Source organism: Pogona vitticeps, chromosome 2 (genome assembly GCF_051106095.1).
Source record: "Pogona vitticeps strain Pit_001003342236 chromosome 2, PviZW2.1, whole genome shotgun sequence".
NCBI classification, from domain to species: domain Eukaryota; kingdom Metazoa; phylum Chordata; class Lepidosauria; order Squamata; family Agamidae; genus Pogona; species Pogona vitticeps.
Genome location: NC_135784.1, coordinates 16,216,279 through 16,243,501, shown reverse-complemented (window position 1 = coordinate 16,243,501; position 27,223 = coordinate 16,216,279). Strand labels below are relative to the sequence as shown.

At 44.2% G+C, this 27,223-nt stretch overlaps 3 protein-coding genes and 1 pseudogene across 8 annotated transcripts in view; 3 read left to right on the top strand and 1 right to left on the bottom strand.

Moving 5' to 3' along the window:
- LOC144582993 (uncharacterized) overlaps window positions 1–27,223 on the bottom strand; it is a 140,212-nt gene that overhangs the window by 27,171 nt on the left and 85,818 nt on the right. For 2 of the 6 annotated variants that reach the window (XR_013542536.1, XM_078387878.1), the window contains exons 1-2: window positions 1,047–1,298; window positions 91–218 (exon numbers count right to left, since the gene is read on the bottom strand). The exons of 1 other annotated variant lie outside the window; for it this stretch is intronic. The gene's annotated coding sequence lies outside the window, so the exon portion shown is untranslated. Of the gene's footprint in view, window positions 1–90; window positions 219–884; window positions 1,019–1,046; window positions 1,299–27,223 lie in introns of those variants that run through there. 3 more of the 6 variants (XR_013542537.1, XM_072988987.2, XM_072988986.2) reach the window with 3 other exon arrangements.
- Window positions 3,064–19,695, top strand: LOC144587387 (uncharacterized). The gene is made up of 3 exons (XM_078387927.1): window positions 3,064–3,254; window positions 16,777–16,931; window positions 17,708–19,695. The coding sequence occupies exons 2-3, from the start codon at window positions 16,811–16,813 to the stop codon at window positions 18,724–18,726; spliced, it is 1,140 nt and encodes a 379-aa protein (XP_078244053.1). The 5' UTR covers window positions 3,064–3,254; window positions 16,777–16,810; the 3' UTR covers window positions 18,727–19,695.
- LOC144587364 (uncharacterized) lies at window positions 3,793–8,344 on the top strand. The gene is given in 3 exon segments (XM_078387745.1): window positions 3,793–4,157; window positions 6,174–7,322; window positions 7,325–8,344. Coding segments are annotated over 3 exon segments (1,731 nt in total). The 5' UTR covers window positions 3,793–4,036; the 3' UTR covers window positions 7,786–8,344.
- Window positions 23,354–25,094, top strand: LOC144587173 (H-2 class I histocompatibility antigen, Q9 alpha chain-like; annotated as a pseudogene).

The following is a 27,223-nucleotide window of genomic DNA, read 5'->3' as shown; positions in this document are numbered from 1 at the left end:
ACTCCTATTTTCCATTTTTGCATTTTCCATTTCTCAGAGGGACATTTTTTAAACTTTATGCATACTTACTGATCTCTGCCTTCATATTACCTGTTAACGTCATAAGAGGCCTCCTTATGCACACCGTCTGTAGTTTTCAAAACGGCCTTTTAATGATGTTCACCACCGTTTTCAACTTCAGATCTTGTCTTTCACTGCTTGTTATGCCGTCTTGGATCCTTTGCAAGGAGAAAGGCGGGGTAGAAATATTTAAAATAAATAAATAATAAATAAACAAAGCAAGCTCCCTTTCAGACTTTCTGGAGGGCAATAAAAAAAACAGATGGATCCTGAGAATATGTTCCCCCTCTGCAAAAATAGAGGATGGGGAAGAGACAGAAGTAGGGTTGCCAGATACACGGGTACTAAAAGGAGGACAAAGAAAGACAGAAAAAGAGGACAGACGAGGAGGTATTTAATGTTACATTTGAATCATCCAAGATTAAGCCCACAATCAATACAATTTCATTACAATAGCTGCCAATAAATGTCTCTTAGTGAACCAACCAAGAAACAGTCATGTTAAAAATTAAAAATAAATTCAATGGAGGGTTTTAAAAAAAAAATACCGGGGTGGGCTAGCAGGTGGGGGGGCAGGGAAAGCCAGGGGGAAGGGGGTCCTTCCACCTCTCCCCCTCCTAGCCAAAATTATAACAGAAAATAAACAAAAGCCTGACATTTTAAAGGTTTTTATCTTTGTCTCCCTGACGGAGGACATTAGGCTAAAACATGTTTGCCTGACATCTGGCAACCCTAGACAGAAGTCCCTTAAACTTCCCCAAAACTCCTCCCCCCCCCCCAATTCCTTCGCCTGCAAAAGCTGCGATTCCCTCCCTCTTGCCCACCTTGGCTGTTCGTGGGAAGGAAGGAGGGAGGGAAGATTCAGCCCAAAGGAAGCAAAGCAATAGGGAAGGCAGGCAGGCAGGCCCCTGCTTGGACCCTCAGCCTTCCAAGCACCAGAGGCCAGGCCCGGCGCCCCTTCCCGGCTCCCTCCGCCACCTCCTCACCTGCAGCTCCGCTTCCTTCCGACCTCCTAAGAGGCCCCTTCAAATGGAGGAGAGGAAATGGAGGAGCGCCCTCGCCCTCTGTTCGGACCAGGGGGACACTCTAGGGATTAAGATCTCTTTCTCTCTCGCTCCCTCTAGTGTCGAGCAAGACACTCTAGGAATAAACTTTATTTCTCTCCCTACTCTCCATCATCTTCACGAGGAGACTCTCTAGGAGCGAGAGTTGCTTCTTGTCTCGCCGCCCCTTACGTCGTTCAAGGGAGGACCCTCTCTAGGAATTTAGAGGCCGGACTTTGCCTCTCTTCTCGCATTCCTAGGGAGACTTTCTAGGAATCCAGGAAATAAGAGTGGGAAGAATTGCTCATCTGGGTGAATGGAAAAGTCATTTATTTTTCCGTTTTCCCAAAAGCCTCCCTACCCTGCCAAGATATTTCACAGGGAAATATTTTACAACGGCGGGGGGGGGGGGGGGGAAGGAACATATGGTTTTAGTGTTGTGTTGCTTATGTTGCTTTTAACATTAGCAGGACTGGTTTCAAGTGGATTCCTTTCATAATATGCACCAGGTCCTTCTCTAAGGCATCTGCTGAGGGACGTCCAACCGTCTGAGAATGGCTCAACAAGACATCAAGTTCATTTCAAATGTGGTGTAATTGGAGGACATCATCAGAAACACAAATAAATGTTCACTTTGTGACATCTGTTTGTTGCTGTTTTGTGTTGAATGAATGAATGTGTTCAAAGGAAAGCAAAGTGTGCTGCTTATATACTGCCCCATAGCGCAGCAAACACTCTCTGGGCGGTTTACAAGTTAATTATGCAGGCTACACATTGCTCTCCCCCCCCCCCCCAGTGAGCTGGGTACTCATTTTACCAACCTCAGAAGGACAGAAGGCTGAGTCAACTTTGAGCGGGCTACCTGGGATTGAACCCCTGGTCGTGAGCACAGCTATGGCTGCAGTACAGCTGTTTAACCAATGTGCCACGAGGCTCTTTCAAATCAAACTGGAACTATTCCCAGAAGTAAAATTGACTAAACTCAAGCTATGTGTGATACTTTGGGCATAACAAGAAAAGACAAGGCTGACTGGAAAAGAGGAAGACCAAATGAAAGAGGGATAGACCCCAGAAAGGACCCCCCCCCACCGTCTTGATTTTGCGGTGCTCAGCAGCACCATTGATTAGAAGACTTTTTGAAGGTCTCTAATTCAAAGTGTGGCCATGAGGGTGAAGCAGATAACAATCACTACGACTACTACAAGAACAACAAATCCTAGGGTGAGCTAAATATACTGAGCCCAGAACATGCTCACAGACTTCTCTGCGGCAAGGGATAGTTGGCTGGTATTCACCTAGTTACCTTGGGAAACAAACTGTGACCAGAACTGAAACGTCAATCGCAATTTCCAGTGGATGGCTGAAATCCTGTTGCTTCACAGCATATGTTGCACGAGTGTGGCTCATTGAAACAAGTGGGGATCGGGAGAGTCAACTCCTCTGTAGGGCCAATGGATTCAGATGGATCTACTTGAGTTGCTACTTGTTTTAGAAAAGGAAGTAACAACTAGAGTACTAGAGTAGGACCACTTGAATCAATGGAACTTATGCAGTTGACTCACCAAAACCCTACTGATTCAATGGGCCTACTCTAGCACAACGTACTACACTAAGCCAAAGGATATAAGCCATTGCGTGTATTTGTGCTTTTCAATTTTTGAAACCCCCTCAAACATCGACAACATGTGGAAGCTGAGAAAATGAATGAATAAAGACAGGAAGGTTAGTGATAAAAATATGAAAATGAAGGCATTAAAGGAAAAAACCCTTCTCAAATATTTTACCCTTAGAAAACATATTTTCTTTATACATGAATCTCCCTTTTGCTTTGAACTATAAACTCCAGACTTCTTTGCAAATCTTTGGATAATTCTTGGCAGGTGGTTCAATTTCAAGGCGGGAATGTGCCCATGATAAAAGGAAAAAGAGAAGAGAAGTGTTGCAATTAGTAATGAGTCACCAGCCGAAGGAAACACAGACTTCCAGACCACCATCACCACCTTAGCCAGATATGGGGGCTGGCTTTGGCTCTGTTTCTTGCTGCTAGAAATTCTCCATCTGGGTGAGTCCTCTTTTGATTCCTTTCCCCCAAAATTTCTGTTTCTCTGTAGCTGGATTGTGAGCCTTCCTGGGCAGTTGGGCATCAACGTGGTAAGTAAGAGGAAAATATGGGGCTTTTGAGAGAGAACAAAAGGTGAAACAGAGGAGATAACTTTGCAATGGGTGAATATTGCCAGAGGGAGATGGTCTCTATGTACCACATACTTGTGGTGGGGCTGGAGAGAGGGTTCTCTTCTAGGGATTTCTCCTTCGGATTTTTTTGGTTGCCAGTTCCCACAATTCCTGAATCTGAGATTTATGTTTCAGAGACACACACCTTCAGACACATGTATTTTCTTAATCTCTAGCAGGGCTTTTTACATCATTCATTTCCTGTTGCAATGCCTCCTGGGTGTAATCTTACAGCTCTTTCGGTTCTATAGACCAGTGGTCTCCAGCCTTGGGCCTCCAGATGTTCTTGGACTTCAACTCCCAGAAATCCTGGCCAGCAGAGGTGATGGTATAGAGAGTGTCTTCCAAAAAACTACACTGGGATTTGGGGGGCAGGAACTGGAGACCTATAGTGCAGCCTCTGAAGACTAGGCCTTGAGGTCTAGACATTGAAGGTGTCTGCAATTGTATAGGAGGGATTCTGGAATAATTTGGAGAGTAGGAGTGGAAGAAATCCAAATGCCACATCCTTATTATTTTCTCTTAATGGGTTAAGGTGGTAGCATTATGACTTCCATCTATGAACACCTGAATTAGATTCTCCCTTCGAAGGCAATGGAACTCATGACTGAGGTTAGGGCTGGTGTCCCGACTGTTACTCTAAAAAGCTTCTGCTCTGTTGTTAAAGGTGACAAATGAAGGTCGACCTTTGATCAACACCCATGGAAGGAGAGGCTTCTGTTAAGGATGAACAGAAGCAGCTACAAGCAGGAGCCAACCAAAAAGAGGATGAGGCAGATGATCCTTTTTTTCTCATTATACAGGCCCTTCAATATCTACAAGGTATATAGAGAGAGTCTTTCCTTCTAGGGCTTGGTTTCCAGTCCCCTGTTCACCCTTGTGGCTCTCTTCTCTTTTAATTTTTTTAAATTTTATAACAAAAAAATATTTATTTATGTGTTACATTTATTTATTTGTTACATTTGTTACATTTAATACAATTATAACAAGAAAAATTCAGAAATACAAAAATAATACTACACAAAATAATAATAATAATACACAAATAATGGTGCTGTTAGCGACTACATTCTAATGTGCACCCCATACCCACGGGACCCCATTGAACAATTTTTATTGCAGATTTCCTATCCAAAATTGTATAGATTGTTGTTTAGAGGCTTTCCCCTTTCTTTTCACTAATACAAATTCAACAAATCTACCCCAAATAGCATAAAAGATATTAGAACTTTTTTCCCCTCTTTTCATCTTTAAGTTCAGTAGTCAACCTATCATTTAATGCGATGTCCCATAATTCACTATATTAACCTTCTAATTTAATATCATTTTTGTCTTTCTAAAACCTAGCTATTAATATTCTAGCATATGTCATAAAATTGTTGATCAATTCCTTTGAGTAATGATCCAAATCTAGATTATCAAAAATTGACAATAAAGCAATTTTAGCATTAAATTCAATATTTGCAAATATATCACATATTTCCTTAAAAATTAGTTTCCAAAATTTCTTAACCTGTTGTTGCTCTCTTCCCAACTGGCTTCAGCTCATTGGCATCCCTCTTAAAGTACAGTGTCCAGAACTGCAGCTGGAACTCAAGATGAGGCCTAACCAGTGCTGAATAGAGGAGAACTAGTACCTCATGGGATTTGGAGACTATACTTGCAGGATAAAAGAGCATTTGCCTTTTTATGCAGCCAGCTTGTGCTCTTGGTTCATATTCAGTGTGTGATCTACAACAATTCCAAAATCCTTTTCAGTCATAATATTACTGAGCCAAGTATCCCCCATTTTGTAACTACAGTGGTGCCTCGAATAGCAATGTTAATGCATTCCGCAAAAAAACATCGCTATTGGATTTCCTCGCTATTCGAAATGAGGTTTCCCATTAAAATGCATTGAAAGCTGGCTAATCCGTTCCAATTGGAAAGAATTGCCGTCGTTAATGGAAAATCTCCATAGGAAACCTCCCTATTCAAAACGCGGTTCCCCAATTGAAATGCATTGAAACCTATTCAATGCATCTCATTGGGGGGGAGGAATCAACAACAAATTAAAAAAGAGTCAGAACAAGGTCAAATTGGGTTAACAAAGGTTTTATTAAGTGCACTTTACGATCTCAGAAATTTCAAACAGGAAACTTTAACTTTAAACCCTTTAAAAAATATCGAACACGAACTGCGGTTCCCCAATTGAAATGCATTGAAACCTATTCAATGCATCTCAATGGGGGGGGGGAATTAGCAAAAAATTAACAAAGAGTCAGAACAGGGTCAAATTGGGTTAACAAAGGTTTTATTAAGTGCACTTTATGATCTCAAACATTTCAAACAGGAAACTTTAACTTTAAAACCTTTAAAAAATAGCGGTCGCAGGGCTGTTTAAAAAATCGCTAATCGAAAACGGAGGACCTAAAAGGAACTCGCTATTCGAAGCGCGGTCCTGAAGATCGCTATTCGATAATCACCCATAGGAAAAATTGCTATTCAAAGCAAAAAAATGCCCTGAAAACCACATTGCTATTCGGTTTTTTTGTTAATAGAGGCGCTCGCTATTCGAGGCACCACTGTATTCATTATATATTTTTTTACCCTAGGTGGAGAATGCTGCAGTTCTCCCTGTGAAATGTCACTCTGTTGTTTTCAGCCCAATGCTTGAGCTTATCAAGATCATTTTTAATTTGTGTCTTTACCGAAACCTAAAAATTTTAGGAAAGGAATATGAGAAAGATTTCTGAATACAGAGCAGGCTGATGAATGCAATAAACAATCTTCTCTGGCACCTCCCCCCCTTAAACCCACTAGGTCCTCAATTCACTATTAATTCTCTCCTTCAAGCAGATGAGGGAAAAGAGAAGGAAGTAAGACTCCAGGGGACATTGCCAGAAAGAGGGGAGGATGAAAGCGAGAGCTGTTGGGATGGAAATGAATCACTGAGGCAGAATCAGGCAGACCAGAGGAGAGACAGATCTCACAGATATCCGAGCGGCGTTGCCTCTGAAGACGAAATGGGACAAACAACAAACTGGAGCATAAATGCTCTTCAAAGCTCAGAATATCAACAAAACATCCCTCTGAGGAAAAGACCAGTGAAATGTCCAACATGTCACGCCGAGATAAATCTGTGTCACTGTTGGGAATATGGAGAAAATTTCAGATGGAGCCCAGAAGATACAAGATTTCACACAGGGGAGAAACACAAATGTTTTAGCTCTGACCTTGAAGCACCTCAACCAATGCATTCTGAAGAGAAAGTCTATAAGTGCAGAGAGTGTGGCAAGAGCTTCAAGAGACGTTCAGAACTTAAAAAACGTCAAAGTATACACACAGGAGAGAAAGCATACAAATGTCCTGAATGTGGACAGGCCTTCAGACGCAGTTCAAATCTTCAAGTACATCAGCGAATTCATACAGGAGAGAAACCCTATATATGCAAAGAATGTGGGAAATGTTTCAGTCATTCCTCAGCTTTTAAAGTACATCAGCGCCGTCATGCAGGGGAGAAACCATACTCTTGTAAAGAATGTGGGAAATGTTTCTGCCGGAGCAGTGAACTTCAAGTACACCAGCGAATTCATACAGGAGAGAAACCCTATAAGTGTAAACAATGTGGAAAATGTTTCAGTCAACCCTCAACTTTTAGTAGACACCAGCACTCCCACTCAGGGGAGAAGCCATATTCTTGCAAAGAATGTGGGAAATGTTTCAGCCAAAGCAGTTATCTTAAAGTACACCAGCAAATTCATACGGGAGAGAAACCCCATCAGTGCAATGAATGTGGGAAAAAGTTCAGCAAGAAGGCAAACCTTGTAGTACATGAGCGAATTCATACAGGAGAGAAACCCTATAAATGTGAAGAATGTGGGAGGAGTTTCAGCCAAATGGTAAAACTTATAATACATCAAAAAATTCATTCAGGAGAAAAACCCTATGCATGCAATTAGTGTGGAAAATGTTTGAGTCATTCTTCAGCTTTTAAAGTACATCAGCATTTGGGGAGAAACCATATTTTTGTAAAGAATGTGGGAAATATTTCTGCCAGAGCAGTGACCTTGAAGTACACCAGCAAATTCATATGGGAGAGAAACCCCATCGGTGCAATGAATGTGGGAAAAAGTTCAGCCAGAAGGCAAACCTTGTAGTACATCAGCGAATTCATACAGGAGAGAAACCCTATCACTATAAAGAATGTGAGAAAAGCTTCACCGTTGGGTCAACCTTAAGAAAACATCATAAAGGAGAGGAACCCGTTCAGTTCAAAGAATGTAGGAAGAGGTTCACAAATACTCAAATGTTACAGTACATCAACCAATTGACTCAGGAGAAAAACCCTATACATGCAGAGAGTGTGGTAAAAATTTCAAGCAGCTCTCAGATTTTAAACTTCATCAACATTCACATTCGGGGGAGAAATTACATCATTGTAAAGAAGGTGGGGAAAGCTTCTGTCTGAACAAAGATCCTGGGGGCACAAACAAATTCATTCAGGAGAAAATCTCTATCAGTGCAAAGAATGTGGGGAAATTTTCCGTGGTAGAGCCCATCGTATTAGACATCGACAGATGCACAGAGAGGGGAAACTTTGAAATCGTCACAAAATTATCTCCTTCAACTCCATCAACCTGTCTTGTCTTGGGAAGTGACTGAAGAGAGAGGTTCATGCCACAGTGAGAGCCTAGATGTCGAATTATACCTTTGTGAATCTGTGAATGCATGTAAGAGAAAAGACTTATGGTGGCCTTAAATGTGGGAATCCCCTCCACGGAAATCTTCTTTTCCTCCAAAACATACACAAAAGCCACATTCCTGATGGGTGGTGCTGTGAGTGGACTCTTTCATGTGTCTTAATTTTAATGTCAAAGGAGGCTGTGATATGTGTAACTCCCTGCCTTCTGTTCTGTGATTTTTAAAAAATATTTCACAACTATGGCTTTGCTGAGATAGTTTTAACATGAGTCTAACTTTATCATTTTACAAAAAGTTTCTTGAAATTGAAATAAATATCTAGACTGGAATAACGCCTCTTTGGATGAGCCATGATTATGCAAAAGGGATCCTGACAGGATGAATGTGGATAATTTTGAGCCTATTTGCACGAAAGATCGTGAATATGTTTGTGTAAGTTATCCTAAAAGGAAGTTCAAGTGTATGAGATATTTAAGGAGTGGTGTCAACACTACCAAAACACACTGTTGAACAATAGGGAAAACCTACAAGCAGGATTAATAATATGACACTGAAACAAGGACGTCGGAGCACAATGAAACTTTATAACACCCCTTGGTTGTTTGTGTCTGTGGTAGTCCATCACCGTTGACATTTATTCCTGCAGGGGTTGATTCTAGTGTGAAACCATATAAGGGTTGCTGAACAACACCTTAAACTTGAAAAACATGACGTGTGTCCGTGAAGATGGAGGGAGCCAGTGGCAGGGCTTAGTTTTTGAAGGAACACACAATCTCCTTGTGTTCTTAACCTCCATCAATATGTCCTTAAACTCCATCAAGACTAATGCCTTGTAGCTCCCACAAAACATAGCCCCTTCTAGCCCCTTCCTCTGTCTCTATGGAGAGTTGTCCTATCTGAGTTGGCCTTCATTCCTCAGCTGGTGTGTAGGCATCCTTCAGTCTCAGGAGACTATGGTAACATGCTCCGAATAGAGATCTTGGCACAGTGTCTAGTGTGGATGAGAAGGCCAATTCGAGAAGGACAATCCCTTCCACTGAACACAAATACAATCTGTCCCCTGCCCAGCTTCCTGATTTTGCTGGTTTCGGGACTGCCTCTTTGCCTCGGCCTGCTGAAAAAGTGTCTCTTCAAATTGGGAGAGGCCATGATGCACCGCCTGCCTTGAACGCTCAGATGTCAAGGTTTCCCATCTGTTGAGTTCCATTCCTAAGGCTTTCAGATCCCAATTGCAGATCCCCTTGTATCACAGTTGTGGTCTCCCTCTGGGGCGCTTTCCCTGCACTAATTCTCCATACAGGAGATCTTTTGGAATCTGACTATGAGCCATTCTCACAACATGCCCCAGCCAAAGTAGACCTCGCTGTTTCAGTAATGTATACATTATTATACATTATGTATTCCTCAGCTATCAGTTGTTCAAACATCAGATGTGGATGTTTTGGCTAAAGCACTAGAGATGGGCACAAGGTGCTTCATTATGCTTTGACCTAATTAGTCCACGTGGCAGCACAGCTGATCTGTGCCTCCTCATCACATGAATCTCCAGTCTGGACAGGAGTCCAGACTTCCCTGCCCCACCTCCTCCCACAGCTGACCACTCAGATGAGGAGGTGGGATGGAGATACTCCCTGCGCAGCTGTCGAGTGGTCAGCTGCCAGAGGAGGCGGGGCAGGGAAACCTCAGCTCCTGCCTAGACTGGAGAATCATGTGATGGGGAGGCACGGAGCAGCATGTGTCAGCTGGTGTGTGGAAGTGCCAGTGAGGGGGAAGGGAATGTGCAGCAGCTTTGCTGCCACACAGACAAAGCATGACAAAGCACTTTATGCCCACCTCTAAAAAAAGATTGAGGTAGGTGACATTACACGAGAGTTAATGTTTCTGGTGGTTTCTCATCGGAGGCAATTGACTTCCATAAGTTACCGTATTTTTCCATGTATATAATGAAACTTTTTCCTAAAATCATTTTGCTAAAACTTGAGGGGTGTCTGTTACCCGGAAGAAAGCTGAGATAGCTGAGGAGGGAAAAAAGATTTCCCTTCAGTCTCCCCAGTGACCACTTGCATCAGAGAGGCAGGCGCGCGTGTGGTCCTTTTTCCTTATTGGCTGAAAGGCGTTTCCCCATCCAATCGCAGCAGCCATAGGCTTTTCTGCCTGCTGGGTGGCCTTTCCCACGAGTGGAGCAGGGATACGGGTGGGTTTGGAGGCAGGTGGCCGCTTTCCTGACTGGATGCATGATCTACCTGGGCCCCTGTGGCTTCTTAGGACAGCGGCCCTCCTGCTGGCTGGAGGCGAGTCTCTCTGAGGAGGGATCAAGAAGCAGGATCTAAACTCAGCCCTGGGTCTGCCTGGGAGGGGTGTTGGGCCACCTGTCATTCTCCCACGGGAGAAATCTGTTGTGCAAATGAATGCCCCATTGCCTGACGCGTGTCTTGTAAGCCCTCTGGGGGGGGGGAGTCCTCCTGGCTTGGCTTCCCCTTATATCTTGCCAGTTCCAGGAAGCGTCACTGTCTCTGGAGACCTGGGTTCGAATTTTTCCTGGGCCAGTGTGTGTGTGAGGGGCAATGGCACCAGTAAAATTCCTCTTTCAATATTTCACATACCTGGAAACCCCTGTTCAGGTCACTGTAACTCAGCTGTGACACCTAATAAAGGTAAAGAATACATCACCGCCTGTTTTTCTTTGTATTGCACACAAATTCACGCTACTCTTGTGCAATAGAGGGGGGGGGATTTGCACCAGCCACTTCTCCAAGGAGATTTCCCACTGAATGTTACACCACTGAGCTTAAGACCCCTGAGGAAGTGTTAGTAAAGTCAGGCCATTAAAAATATAGCAGGAGGACATGCTGGGAAGGGGACGCCACTCCACAAAATCTTAGATCACGGAATACCTTTTTCTCTCTTTTAAAGAGTCACAAAACCTATTAGAATAATTTATTGTATTTAAAATATTTACATGCCGCCGTTCTCCCAAGGGATCCAGATCAGCTTATGGTATTAAAAGAAAAAGCCAAATACGGTGGTGCCTCGTATAAGGAGTGCACTGTTGAACGATGAATCCGCATTGCGATGCGGATTTCCCCATCGCTAATGCGAGGGCACGCTGGCATTACAATGGGGGAACAGCTGTTCTGCGGCTCCAAAATGGCCACCGGAACACAAAAAATGGGTACGGGTACACCCAAGATGGCCGCTGGAACAAAAAAATGGCCGCTGGAACACCAAAGATGGCCGCCGGAACAAAAAATGGCCACTGGTACACCCAAGATGGCCGCCAGAACACAAAAAAAGGGCAGCAGTACACCCAAAATGGCCGCTGGGACGCTCACAATGGCCACCGGTACACCCAAGATGGCCGCCGGAACAAGGGAAAACATCAGAGAACTGTGAGTTTTGGGCCCAATTGGGGTTTTTGATCCGTTTTACGATGTTTTCCCATAGCGAAGGTTAATCCGGACTGGATTAACCTCGCTATGCGGGGCACCACTGTGGTAAATTATTACAGTACTGAAGGAAACAAAGTTAAAAACAGAATAATAAATATGTATTCGCGAAGGCTTTCACGGCCGGGATCTAATGGTTGTTGTGGGTTTTTCGGGCTTTTTGGCCGTGTTCTGAAGGTGGTTCTTCCTAACGTTTTGCCAGTCTCTGTGGCCTGCATCTTCAGAGGACAGCTAACTGTGCTCAGAACACACCAGAGGACAGTTTGCTGTCCTCTGAAGATGCCGGCCACAGAGACTGGCAAAACGTTAGGAAGAACCACCTTCAGAACACGGCCAAGAAGCCCGAAAAACCCACAACAACCATCAGAATAATAAATAATTGCAATATTTAAAAGGCATTAAACAAGTATCATATTAAGACTTGAAGGGATACAGTTAATACATACAATATATACTATTTGTAATTTATACATACATACATACGTATGTACGTACGTACGTGCGTGCATGCATGCATGCATGCATACATACGTGTGTGTGTGTGTGTGTGTGTGTGTGTGTTTGTATAAATAATAAATAGTATATATTGTATGAATATATATGTCTTAGCCTGACTGTAGCCACCTTGCTGCTTTCTTGCATGATTAGATTTCTGCTTACTAGACAAAAACACAAAGGAGAGGGAGGCCGCCTGCATTCCCTTGCTTGTAAGTAACTGAGCACTTGTAGCTTTCCTTCCCCCCCCTTCTCCACACCCCTTAGCTTCCCTCTTTTCAGGTTGAACTTATAAAAATGTGTATTTTGTTATTAAGGGGCACGCTTCTTCTCTCCATGCTTACTGCGTGTGACGTTTCCACCTATTTGCTGGCTTTCAGCTGAGAAATAAACAAATATCTATTGGATCTCTTCGGCTGATTGATGCATGTGTTAGAGACAGGCAGAAATTCAGGAATTAGTCCTGTGGACCTTTCATTGATTAATCTTGGGAGTCTTTAGACTCATACAGTAATAAGAGCAATATTAAAACCACAAAGAAAACAAAGAATTCTTCCTTTAAATATCCCCTTGGCCTTGGAATGAGGATGACTACCTGGGCGACTACTTTTCTCCCGCTCTTTCAGAACAGCCAGATCCAAACATCAGAGTTTCCCTAATAAAATGTAGGGCCATGTGTGGCCTCCCGGATCCCCAAAGTGCCCCTTGCTGTTGTTTGGGGGGTGGCCTAAGCCTCAAAATGAAGACTTTGGATCCACTGAGCCATGAGTAAGAAGACTTGTGGCACTGTGAGTGAGGTCTTCCGGGGGGAGTTGTGTGTCTTTCTTTTTCCCCCCATTGAACCTTTTGAGTGGGACTTTGACCCTGGTTTAGCATGGGGGGGGTAGCACCTCTTCCCTTGCGACTCTGAAGCCGAAATAATGGAGACCTCCGGCCATTTGGGGATTGGAAGCCAGGATCCCACTAGCCCCCTATGCAGGTGAGATGTGTCCCAGTTCATACCCCTTGAACACCTGCTCAGCCCAGCCCACTTTTGTCATGTTTTGAGCCCCATCTATTCTTACTTCTTTTTCTTTTAGGGGCCATGGAGGAGAGTAGACCACCAGGCGTTGCTTTATGTAAACAGAACTGATTTCAGGAGGAGAATAAATAGTAGCACAGCAAGTGTGGCCTTCCAAGGCCTAGCAAAGGTCATCTGTGGACACCTCACACCCCACACCTCGACTTCTGGGATTTACCCATTTTCCCCTTCTGGTCAGAAAACCTGCAGGCCACTCCAGGATGGGAGACATTCTTCCCCCACTAAGAACCTGTCTGGTCTGGGTGTTTGACTTTCTCGAGAGTACCATACCTATGAGCCAACAGTGTGATGTGGCTACAAAAAAGGCAAACCCTATTTCAGGATGCATTAACAGACGTGTTGTCTCCAAATCCCATTATTCAGCACTGGTTAGGCCTCATCTTGAGTCCTGTGTCTCGGTTCTGGACACCACACTTCAAGAAGGATGCCAGCAATTTGGAACAAGTTCAGAGGAGGGTGACAAGGATGATCAGGGGGCTGGAAATCAAGCCCTAGGAGGAAAAACTGAAAGAATGTTTAGCTTTGAGGAACGAGGATGAAGGGAGATAGCAGAGGGTCTTCCATTTCCCTTAGGCTGGTGTAGCTGCCTAATAGAATTGGTGCTGTTTGAGAAATAGAGTTCTGATGGTGGATGGGTTACTTGGGTTTTTGGGATGTTTCTTAGCTGCCCATCGTGCTAATCAGGAGAAAGGTGATATACACAGTGATGACATGTAAACAAGAGTAATTATTATTATCTCGGGGGTGGCTCTGACTTTCTCCTTGTCTTTGCAGGAAAGCAACAAGAGGGCGACCAAGGGAGTGGAAGCCTCTTTCTTCCAAAGTAGCTCAAAGCAGCAGCACCTGGGCTGGCTGGGGAGGGGAATTAAGGGGTCAGCTTGGAGAGGGATTGGATTCAGAAGCGGTGCTAACGGATACAACACCCCTCCACCCAGTTTTCTCCTCCACATGGTGACCTAGAAACACGGGACTATTTCCAGACTTACGCTTTCTTTGGTCAGCGAATCAACCCCCCGCCAGTAACTGAAGATGCCCCCCCCCCGAGAGCGGTTCCAGCCCACCTTCTGGGGCTCATGGGTTAAATTGTCCTTTCGGGATCCAGAGGAAGCAGGGCAGAGCGGGTGACACAGCCAAGTGGAAGCGAACACCTGAGTTTTGCTGCCAGATTAGCCTTGGGGTTGAGATGATCTTCCTTCTGGTTTCATTCATTCATTGATTCATTGATTCATTCATTGATTCATTCATTGATTCATTGATTCATTCATTCACTCATTCACTCATTCATTCAATTTGTATTCTGCTCTCATTAGTATTGCACCACTACTCTGGGCAGGTTGCAACTCATAAATTAGAAAACAAAAACAAAAATAGAGATATTAAAGCCAACAGCAATAACCCAACCCGCTCCAAAAAAAAAAAAAAAAAAAAAAAAACAGATGGCACCAACTAATCCCAGAGTGGATGGAGGAAAAGAGGAGAGGGAAGAAGAGGAGAGCAAAGAAAACAAGTCGGGGAAGGAGGTCAGCTGGGGCCAGTGTGAAAAATCTCCCTGAAAAGCCATGTCTTTAATTCCTTCCTCAAAGTCACACAATTAAAGCATTACAATCGACGTTCTCAAAAAGTGCAGGGATCACCGTGAATCGGTGCACTACGGGGCGCACACAAGTGGATTGTGCACCACTCTGATTTTCTTTTAGCCAGAGTAAAACTAGCTTTAGCCCAGCATCACGTGAACCCCAGGTGAAAGGGTATCTTCTCTCACCGGCACAAGGGGAGTGAAACCCATGGTCAGTGCAGATGGGCCCTTCACAGCTGCATCATGCAGAAAAGGTGAAGGGGCACCCCTGAAATAGAAAAGGGGGAGGAAGAACCAACGGACTAGAAAACGCCTGTATTCAGACTTTGCTCGTCTTAATATGGTCCTACCATTGCCCTGCCATGAAGCTGAGTGAGATGATGATCTGAAGCAGCAGGTTCTGCCGCAAGTGGGAGTGAACATATCCAGGAGGTCTCTTAATTCAACGTGTTGCCATGAGGGTGAAGCAGATAACAATAACTACAACTACTACAAAAACAGCAACTCCTGGAGTGAGCTAAATATGCTGAGCCCAGAACATGCTGAGAACCTTCTCTGGGGCAAGGGATAGCATGCCGGCTGGTATTCGCCTAGTTATCTTGGGAAACAGACTGTGACCAGAACTGAAGCGTCAATCGCAGTTTCCAGGGGATGGCTGAAATCCTCTTGCTTCACAGCATATGTTGCATTAGTGTGGCTCGTTGAAGCAAGTGGGGATCGGGAGATTCAACTCCTCTGTAGGGCCAATGGATCCAGATGGATCTACTTGGGTTGCTACTTGTTTTGGGAAAGGAAGCAAAAACTAGAGTACTAGAGTAGGACCACTTGAATCAATGGAACCTATGCAGTTGACTCACCAAAACCCTACGGATACAATGGGCCTGCTCTAGCACAACTTACTACACTAAGCCAAAGGATTTAAGCGTGTGTGCTCTTTAATATTTGAAATCCCCTCAAACATGGACAACATGTGGAAGCTGAGAAAATGAATGAATAAACAGGAAGGTTAGTGATAGAAATATGAAATCAAAGGAAAAAACCCTTCTCAAATGTTTTTCCCTTAAAAAATATATATATTTTCTTCATACCTGAATCTCTCTTTTGCTCTGAACTACAAACTCCAGACTTCCCTGCAAATCTTTGGATAATTCTTGGCAGGTGGTTCAATTTCAAAGTGGGAATGTGGGCATGATAAAAGGAAAAAGAGAAGGGAGGAGTTGTAATGAGTCACCAGCAGAAGGAAACACAGACTTCCAGACCACCATCACCACCTTAGCCAGATATGGGTGCTGGCTTTTGCTCTGTTTCTTGCTGCTAGAAATTCTCCCCTGGGTGAGTCCTCTTTTGATTCCTTTCCCCCAAACTTTCTGCTTCTCTGTAGCTGGATTGAGAGCTTTCCTGGGCAGTTGGGCATCACCTTGCTAGGTAAGAGGAAAATATGGGGCTTCTGAAAGAGAACAAAAGGTGAAACAGAGGAGATAACTTTGCAATAGGCGAATATTGCCAGAGGGAGACTGTCGCTATGTATCACATCCTTGTGGTGGGGTTGGAGAAAGGGTTCTCTTCTAGGGATGTCCCCTTTGGATGCCAGTTCCCAGAATTCCTGAATCTGAGATTTCTGTTTCAGAGACACCTTCAGACACATGTATTTTTTTCATCTCTAGCAGGGCTGCTTACGTCATTCATTTTCTGTTGCAATGCCTCCTGGGTGTAATCTTGCAGCTCTTTTGTTTCTAGAGACCAGTGGTCTCCAACCTTGGGCCTCCAGATATTTTTGAACTTCAACTCCCAGAAATCCTGGCCAGCAGAGGTGATGGTATAGAGAGTGTCTTCCAAAAAACTACACTGCACTGGGATTTGGGGGGCAGGAACTGGAGACCTATAGTGCAGCCTCTGAAGACTAGGCCTTGAGGTCTAGAAATTGAAGGTGTCTGCAATTGTATAGGAGGGATTCTGGGATAATTTGGAGAGTAGGAGTGGAAGAAATCCAAATGCCACATCCTTATTATTTTCTCTTAATGGGTTAAGGTGGTAGCATTATGACTTCTATCTATGAACACCTGAATTAGATTCTCCCTTCGAAGGCAAATGAACATATAAATGAGTTTAGGGCTGGTGTCCCGACTGTTACTCTAAAAAGCTTCTGCTCTGTTGTTAAAGGTGACAGATGAAGGTCGACCTTTGATCAACACCCATGGAAAGAGAGGCTCCTCTTAAGGATGAACAGAAGCAGCTACAAGCAGGAGCCAACCAAAAAGAGGATGAGGCAGATGAAGCTCCTTTTCTCCGTTCAGAGGCCCCTCAGAATATAAAAGGTATATATATATATAGAGAGAGAGAGAGTCTTTCCTCCTAGGGCTTGGCTTCCAGTCCCCTGATCACTCTTGTTGCTCTTTTCTCAACTGGCTCCAGCTTGTTGGCATCCCTTTTAAAGTGACCGGAAGTGGAGCTGGAACTCAAGATGAGGCCTAACCAGTGCTGAATAGAGGAGAACTAGTGCCTCATGGGATTTGGAGACTATCCTTGTGGATTAAAATACCATTTGCCTTTTTTTTTGCAGCCAGCTCGCACTCTTGGTTCATATTACATAACAATTCCAAAATCCTCCTCACTCATAATATTACTGAATCAAGTATCCCCCATGTTATAACTGTTCATTTGTGTGGGGTTTTTTTACCCTAGGTGGAGAGAACTTTGCACTTCTCCCTGTGAAATTTCATTCTGTTGCTTTCAGCCCAATGCTTGAGCTTATCAAGATCTGTTTGAATTTTGTTCCTTTCTTTCAGGGTATTACCACTCACTTGTTAGCCACTGAACCTCTTGTGTCTTTAGCTAAACCTAAAAACTGGCCTCCCGGACCAAACTCTGGGAGGCAGTGGAAGACAAGAGGGCCTGGCGTACTCTGGTCCATATGGGTCATGAAGAGTCAGACACGACTAAACAACAAAAACAAATTTTAGGAAAGGAATATGAGAAGGATTTCCTGAATACAAAACAGGTTTATGAATGCAATAAACTTTTTTCACTGGCACCTTTTCCCCCTTAAACCCTCTAGATCCTCAATTCACTATTAATTCTCTCCTTTGAGCAGATGAGGGAAAAGAGGAGGAATTAAGACTACAGGGAACATTGCCAGAAAGAGGGGAGGACGAAAACGAGAGCTGTTGGGATGGAAATGAATCACTGAGGCAGAATCGGGAAGACCAGAGGAGAGACAGATCTCACAGATATCCGAGCGGCGATGCCTCTGAAGACGAAATGGGGAAAACAGCCAACAGGAGCATCAATGCTCTTCAAAGCTCAGAGTATCAACAAAACATCCCTCTGAAGAAAAGACCAGTGAAATGTCCAACATGTCACGCCGAGATAAATCTGTGTGACTGTTTGGAGGATGGAGAAAGTTTCAGATGGAGCCCAGAAGATACAAGATTTCACACAGGGGAGGAAAACAAATGCTTTAGCTCTGACCTTGAAGCACCTCAGCCAATGCATTCTGAAGAGAAAGCCTATAAGTGCATTGAGTGTGGGAAGAGCTTCAAGAGAAGTTCAGAACTTAAAAGACATCAAAGAATACACACTGAGCAGAAAACATACAAATGTCCTGAATGTGCACAGGCCTTCAGATGCATTTCACAACTTCAAGTACATCAGCGAATTCATACAGGAGAGAAACCCTATAAATGTGAAGAATGTGGGAGGAGCTTCACCCAAAGCGGACACCTTATAATGCACCGACGAATTCATTCAGGAGAAAAACCCTATGCATGTAAAAAATGTGGGAAATGTTTCAGTCGTTCCTCAAATTTTAGAAGACATCAGCGCTCCCATTCAGGGAAGAAGCCATATTCTTGTAAAGAATGTGGGAAATGTTTCTGCCAGAGCAGTAATCTTAAAGTACACCAGCGAATCCATACGGGAGAGAAACCTCATCAGTGCAATGAATGTGGGAAAAAGTTCAGCCAGAAGTCAAGCCTTGTAGTACATCAGCGAATTCATACAGGAGAGAAACCATATAAATGTGAAGAATGTGGCAGGGATTTCAGCCAAATTGGAAGCCTTATAATACATCAAAAAATTCATCGAAGAGAAAAACCCTATGCATGCAAATAATGTGGAAAATGTTTCAGTCATTCCTCAGCTTTTAAATTCATTCAAGAGAAAAACTCTATGCATGCAAAGAATGTGGGAAAAAGTTCAGCCGGAAGGCAAACCTTGTAGTAGATCAGCAAATTTATATAGGAGAGAAACCCTGTCAGTATGAAGAATGTGAGAAAAGCTACACAGTTGGGTCAACCTTAAGAAAACATCATAAAGGAGAGAAATCTGTTCAGCTCAACGAATGTAGGAAGAGGTTCACCAAATACTCAAACATCACAGTACATCAACCGATTTACTCAGGAGAAAAACTCTATACATGCAAAGAGTGTGGTAAAAATTTCAACCAGCTCTCAGATTTTAAATTTCATCAGCTTCTGTCTGAACAAAGATCCTGGGGAACAAACAAATTCATTCAGGAGAAAATCTCTATCAGTGCAAAGAATGTGGGGAAATCTTCCTTTGTAGAGCCAATCCTATTAGACATCGACAGATGTACAGAGAGGGAAAACTTTGAAATCATCACTAAATTATCTCCTTCAACTCCATCAACCTGTCTGTCTTGGGAAGAAACTGAAGAGAGAGGTTCCTGCCACAGTGAGAGCCTAGTTTTCGAATTATACCTTTATGAATCTGTGAATGCATGTAAGACAACAGACTTTATGGTGCCCTCAAATGTGGGAATCCCCTCCACGGAAATCTTCTTTTCCTCCAAAAGATACATAAAAGCCACATTCCTGATGGCGTTTTACAACAATAAGGAAATAGTTAACAGGGGTGGTGTTGTGAGTGGACTCTTTCGTGTGTTTTAAGATAATTGTCAAAGGAGGATGTAATATGTGTAACTCCCTGCCTTCTGGTCTGTGATTTTAAAAAATATTTCAAACCTAAAGTTTTGCTGAGATAGTTTTAATAGGAGTCTAACTTTATCATTTTACAAAAATTGCCTTGAAATTGAAATAAATATTTAGACTGGAATAAGGCCTCTTTAGTTGAGTTATTATTATAAAAGGGATCCTGAGAGGATGAGTGTTGATAATTTTGAGCATATTTGCATGAAAGATCGTTAAAAAGTTTGTGTAAGGAATGCAACCCTAAAAGGATGTTCAAGGAGTGGTGTCAACATTATCAAAACACACTGTTGAACAATAGGGGAAAACCTACAAGCAGGGTTAATAATATGACACTGAAAGAAGGACCTCGGAGCACAATGAGGCTTTATAACACCCCTTTGGTTGTTTGAGTCTGAGGTAGTCCGTTACAGTTGACCTTTATTCCTGCAGGGGTTGATTCTAGTGTGAAACCAGATACCAGTCTCTTTCTCTCTCTCACACACACACACACACAGAGAGAGAGAGAGAGAGAGAGAGTTTCCATAGCCAAGGAGGAATACAGTATCTAGTCTCGAGATGGAGCCCCACATTCTGTCACCTCCATCACTTATGGACTGAGGTTGTTGTCCACAAAATATGGAAGTCTTGTTCCTGTACAACACCTTAATGTTGAAAAACATGTGTCTCCATGAAGATGGAGGGAGCCAGTGGCAGGGCTTAGTTTTTGAAGGAACACAAAGTCTCCGTGTGTGTTATGCTCTAGAGGGGGTACCTGTCAGGAAGCTACCGGACAGCTAATGCTTTGTAGCTCCCACAGAACTTAGCCTCTTTTAGTCCCTTCCTCTGTCTCTATGGAGAGTTATCCTCTCTGAGGTGGGACCTTCATTCCTCAGCTGGTGTGTAGGCATCCTTCAGTCTCAAGGGACTATGTTAATGTGCTCTGTATGGAGGTCTTGGGACAGTGCCTTGTGTGGCCGAGAAGGCCAATTAGAGAGTGACAATCCCTTCCATGCTGAAGACAAATACAATCTGCCCACTGTCCAGCTCCCTGATTTTGCTGGTTTCGGGACTGCCTCTTTGCCTCAGCCTGCTGAAAAAGTGCCTCTTCAAATTGGGAGAGGCCATGCTGCAGTGCCCGCCTCCAGGCTGAACGCTCAGATGTCAAGCTTGAGCCCAAGTTGAGGTCCATTCCTAAGGCCTTCAGATCCTGCTTGCAGATCACTTTGTATCGCAGCTGTGGTCTCCCTCTAGGGCACTTTCCCTGCACTAATTCTACATAAAGTAGATCTTTTGGAATCCAACCATCAGCCATTCTCATGACATGCCTGAGCTAAAGTAGACATCGCTGTTTCAGTAATGTTTACTTAATTATACATTATGTATTCCTCAGCTATCAATGGTTCAAAACATCAGAGAGTAATGTGGATGTTTTGGCAAAAGCACTAGAGATGGGCACAAGGAGTTTGTTATGCTTTGGCCCAATTAGTCCATGTGGCAACACAGCTGCTCTGTGCCTCCTCATCACGTGAATCTCCAGTCTGGAAGGGAATCCAGACTTCCCTGCCCGACCTCCTCCCACAGCTGACCACTCAGATGAGGAGGTGGGATGGAGATACTCCCTGCACGGCTGTCGAGTGGTCAGCTTCCAGAGGAGGCGGGGCAGGGAAACCTCGGCTCCTGCCTACACTGGAGAATCATGTGATGGGGAGGCACGGAGCAGCATGTGTCAGCTGGTGTGTGGAAGTGCCAGTGAGGGGGTGGGGGAAAGGCAGCTTTGCTGCCACACAGACAAAGCATGAGAAAGCACTTCATGCCCACCTCTAAAAAAAGACTGAGGTAGGTGACATTGCACGAGAGTTAATGTTTCTGGTAGTTTCTCATCGGAGTCAATTCACTTCCAAAAGTTACTGTATTTTTCCATGTATAAGATGACACTTTTCCATAAAATCATTACGCTAAAACTTGAGGGGTGTCTTTTACACTGAAGTAAGCTGAGATAGCTGAAGAGAGAACAAAGATCTCCCTTAGATCTCCCCAGCGACCAATTGCGTCAGAGAGGCAGGTGCGCCTGTGGTCCTTTTTCCTTATTGGCTGAAGGGTGTTTCCCCGTCCAATCACAGCAGCCATCGGCTTTTCCGCCTGCTGGTTGGCCTTTCCCACGAGAAGGGGAGCGACGCGGGTGGGTTTCCAGGTAGGTGGCCGCTTACCTCACTGGATGATGATCATTCTGGGCCCCTGCGGCTCCAGGGGATAGCGGCCCTCCTGCTGACTGGAGGTAAGTCTTTCTGAGGACGGATCAGGAAGCAGGATCTGAATTCAGCCCTGGGTCTGCCTGGGAGGGGTGTTGTGCCACCTGTCGCTCTCCCATGGGAGAAATCCATTGTGCAAATGAATGCCCCATTGCCTGACTTGTGTCTTGTAAGCCCTCCGACGGGAGAATCCTCACAGCTTGGCTTCCCCTTTTATCTTGCCAGTTCCAGGAAGTGTCGCTGTCTCTGGAGACCTGGGTTCGAATCCTTCCCGGGCCAGTATGTGTCTGAGGGGCAATGGCACCAGTAAATTTCCTCTTTAAATATTTCACATACCTGGAATCCCCTGTTCAGGTCACTGTAATTCAGCCGTGACACCTTATAAAGGTTAAGAGTACATCGCCGCCTGTTTTTTTTTTTTGGCGCCCAAATTCACGCTACTCTTGTGCAATGGAGGGGAAAAAATCATCACCAGCCACTTCTCCAAGGAGATTTCCCACTGAAAGTTACACTACTGAGCTTAAGACCCCTGAGGAAGTGGTAGTAAAGCTAGGCCATTAAAAATATAGCAGGAGGACGTGCCAGGAAGTGGACGCCACACCACAAAATCCTACATCACGGAATAATTTTTTCACTGTTTTAAAGTGCCACAAAACCTATTGGTATAATTTATTTACGTGCTGCCATTCTCCCAAGATATCCAGAGTGGCTTACGGTATTAGAAGAAACAAAGTTAAAAGCCAAATAATAAATAATTGTAATCTTTAAAATGCATTAAACAACTATCATATTAAGCCTTGAAGGGCTCCAGTTAATACATACAATATATATTATTTAGTATTCATACATACATACATACATACATACATACATACATACATACATACATACATACATACATACATACATACATACATACATACATACATACATACATACATACATACATACATACATACATACATACATTCCCCCACCTTCTCCACACCCCTTTGCTTCCCTTTTTTCAGTTTGAAGTTATAAAAATGTGTATTCTGTAACAAAGGGGCGCGCTTCTTCTCTGCATGTTTTCTGTGTGTGAAGTTTGGGCTGATTTGCTGGCTTTCAGCTGAAAATAAACAAATATCTATTGGATCTCTCTGTCTCTGGCTGATTGATGAATGTGTTACAGACAGGCAGAAATTAAGGAATTAGTCCTGTGGACCCTTCATTGATTAATCTTGGGAGTCTTTAGACATAGTAAGAGCAATATTAAAACCACAAAGACAGAATTCTTCCTTTAAATATCCCCTTGGCCTTGGAATGAGGATGACAACCTGGGGGACTCCTTTTCTGCCGCTCTTTCAGAACAGCCAGAGCCCAACATCGGAGTTTCCCTAATAAAATGGTAGGCCATGTGCGGCCTCCCGAATCCCCAAAGCGCCCCTTGCTGTTGTTGGGGGGGGGGGTGGCCCAAGCATCTTAACCCCACCCTCCAGAAGAAAACTATTCAGGCTGCAGGGGTTGAGCACTACTTAGGCCTTATTCTGTATGGCATTTATGTTTCTCCTGTCACTTTGGTGTCTCACGGGACTAAGACCCCCAAAATGTTCTGCGTGGGCTTCTTCTAGCCCCGCCGCTTGCCTTTTGTTGCTGAGAGTCGGCCGCTATGAGGTCAGGAGCCCGAAATGGCACATCACCCCCTTTTCCTTTGCTCTCCCCACTTTGCAGGTCCCTTTACCTCCCATGCCCACCACACCTCGCACTATTTTTTCACCAGGATGTCAGAGCCCAGCCAAGGGCTGCCTTATTTCACCATCATGGGCTACCTGGCTGACCAGCTGTTTGTCTGGTATGACAGCGACGCCAGGAAGGATCTGCCCCCCGTGTGTCCTGGATCCAGAAAGTGGAACAAGAGGACCCCCAGTATTGGGACTGGAAGACCCAGTTCTCCCGGAGCTGGGAGTTTTCCTTCTGGGTGACCCTGTGGAGCCGCTTTAACCACAACCAGGGTGAGTGGAGGAGAAGGTTGTGTGTCTGGAGGGCAGGCTGCATCACCCAGAGTAGCTGCCTAACTACAAACCCCAGAATCCCCAAAGAGTGATGCTATCAAAAAGTATTACCCACTTGTGAATTTTACATCTGTTTTTCCCCCTGGATGAACACAGCTGTTTCTCTTGTTTTTATATCTGCCAGGAGTGACCCAGAGAGTTGTTTGCTGAGTTGTCAATCAAAAATTAAAACAGAAATGGGTTTTGGAACACTGTGCGTGTGTCCCTTCTACTTTTCCTACAACGTGGCTGGCTTTCTGCAACTTGGCCCCTTCTGTATGTGTTGAATCACAACTCCCATTCTCCTCACCTACTGAAATAGCCATCACACGGCTGGTCATGAGGCAACAGATCAAAGAGGTGCTGAGAGGCAACTTTTATATAAACCTAATTTCTACTGCATGTAGAAGTTCTGATTCTGAAAGCTCTGAATATGGTGTGGTTTCCCCAAAAGCCTGCGCGGTCATTGGAACATCTTCTGGGATGATCGAAAGCAACAGAGCCTCAGATTTTAAGACGCTGAAAAACCCACATAGGTCTACCCCAATTGATTCAAGAAATCCACAGCTGAAATATTTCTAGGGTTAGAAATTCTGGTGGTCTTAAACATTCTCTAAAATGAAGATGAAAGAGATTCCCACACAGTTCCTGTGTATCTACGCACAAAATAGGCAAGTGTTCTTTAAAACAAAGGGTGTAGGAGAAGGGAGAAGGAGGTATTGAAAAGATGGGGCTTCTTTTGATGAAAAGGTCTTGAGATCTTGAAAGCTTGGGTGCCTTTTGATGCCCTCTCGTTCTGCTGAATAAAAGTGTGGCAGCCATGGTTTATGTTTTGGAATCACAGAGTGCTCGTGTCTTTCTCTCTGTCTCCCAGGGCTCCACGTCTGGCAATGGATGCACAGCTGTGAACTCGGCAAGGATGGACCCAAAAGGGGGCACGCCCCAGTTCGGCTCTGACGGGAAGGATTTCCTCAGCCTGGAGACAAGGAGACTCTCACTTGGACGGCCACTGATTCCACAGCTCAGGTGACCAAGAGATGGTGGGAGGCCGACCGCGTCTGGATCGAGGGCTGGAAGAACTTTCTGGAGAATGGATCAAGGGGCTGCAGAAGTACTTGGACTACGGGAAGGAGACTCTCCTGAAGACGGGCGAGGTTGAGAAGGAGTTCAGTGGGAGCGAACTTATGCAGGAGGTCTCTAATTCAACGTGTTGCCGTGAGGGTGAAGTACTTAACAATAGCTACGAGAACAAAAAGAACAACAAATCCTAGAGTGAACGATATATACTGAGCCCAGAACATGCTGAGAACCTTCTCTGGGGCAAGGGATAGCATGCCGGTTGGTATTCGCCTAGTTACCTTGGGAAACAGACTGTGACCAGAACTGAAACGTCAATCGTTATTTCCAGCGAATGGCTGAAATCCTGTTACTTAACAGCATATGTTGCACTAGTGTGGTTCATTGAAGCAAGTGGGAATCGGGAGAGTCAACTCCTCTGTAGGGCCAATGGATTCAGATGGATCTACTTGAGTTGCTACTTGTTTTAGCAAAGGAAGTAACAACTAGAATACTCGAGTAGGACCACTTGAATCAATGGAACTTATGCAGTTGACTCACCAAAACCCTACTGATTCAATGGGCCTACTCTAGCACAACTTATTACACTAAGCCATTGTGTGTGTGTGTGTGCTCTTTAATTTTTGAAATCCCTTCAAACATGTGCACAACCTGTGGAAGGTGAGAAAATGAATGAATAAAGACAGGAAAGTTAGTGATAAAAAATGAAAATGAAGGCATTAAAGGAAAAACCCTTCTCAAATGTTTTTCCCTTAGAAAATATATTTTCTTTATACAAGAATCTGTCTTTTGCTCTGAACTACAAACTCCAGACTTCCTTGGAAATAATAGGGTAATTCATGGCAGGTGGTTCAATTTCAAGGTGGAAACGTGGGCATGATAAAAGGAAAAAGAGAAGAGAAGAGTTACAATTAGTAATGAGTCACCAGCCGAAGGAAACACAGACTTCCAGACCACCATCACCACCTTAGCCAGATATGGGTGCTGGCTTTTGCTTTGTTTCTTGCTGCTAGAAATTCTCCATCTGAGTGAGTCCTCTGTTGATTTCTTTCTCCCAAATTTTCTGCTTCTCTGTAGCTGGATTGTGAACTTTCCTGGTCAGTTGGCCATCACCTTAGTAAGTAAGAGGAAAATATGGGGCTTCTGAAAGAGAACAAAAGGTGAAACAGAGGAGATAATTTTGCAATGGGTGAATATTGCCAGAGGGAGACGGTCTCTATGTACCACATCCTTGTGGTGGGGCTGGAGAAAGGGTTCTCTCCTAGGGATGTCCCCTTTGGATTTTCTTGGATGCCAGTTCCCAGAATTCCTGAATCTGAGATTTCTGTTTCAGAGACACACACCTTGAGACACATGTATTTTCTTCACCTCTAGCAGGGCTTCTTACATCATTCATTTCCTGTTGCAATGCCTCCTAGGTGTAATCTTACTGCTCTTTTGTTTCTATAGACCAGTGGTCTCCAACCTTGGGCCTCCAGATGTTCTTGGACTTCATCTCCCAGAAATCATGGCCAGCAGAGGTGATGGTATAGACACTCCCTTCCAAAAACTACGGTGCCCTCGGATTTGGGGGGGGGGCAGGAACTGGAGACCTCTGAAGACAAGGCCTTGTGGTCTAGAAATTGAAGGTGTCTGAAATTGTAGACTGGGACTACCAAAATTACTCCAGAGGAGGAATTCTGGGAAAATTTGGGGAGTTGGAGTGCAGGAAATCCAAATGCCACATCCTGATTATTTTCTCTTAATTGGGTAAGGTGGTAGCATTATGACTTCCATCTATAAACACCTGAATTAGATTCTCCCTTCCAAGGCAGTGGAACTAATAACTGAGTTTAGGGCTGGTGTTCCAACTGTTACTCAAAAAGCTTGTGCTCTGTTGATAAAGGTGACAGATTACAGGTCAACCTTTGATCAACACCTATGGAAGGAGAGGCTCCTCTTAAGGATGAACAGAAGCAGCTACAAGCAGGAGCCAACCAAAAAGAGGATCAGGCAGATGAAGCACCTTTTCTCCTTTCAGAGGCCCCTCAGAATATAAAAGGTATATATATATATAGAGAGAGAGAGAGAGAGAATCTTTCCTCCTAGGGCTTGTTTTTCAGTCCCCTGCTGTCTTCTGAACTGGCTCCAGCTTGTTGGCAGACTATACTTGCAGATAAAAATAGCATTTGCCTTTTTTTGCAGCCACCTCACACTCTTGGTTCATAAGGGGCTTTTGAGAGAAAAGAAAAGGTGAAACAGAGGAGATAACTTTGGGGTTAGGAATTTGGGGGGCAGGAACTGGAGACCTGTAGCGCAGCCTCTGAAGACTAGGCCTTGAGGT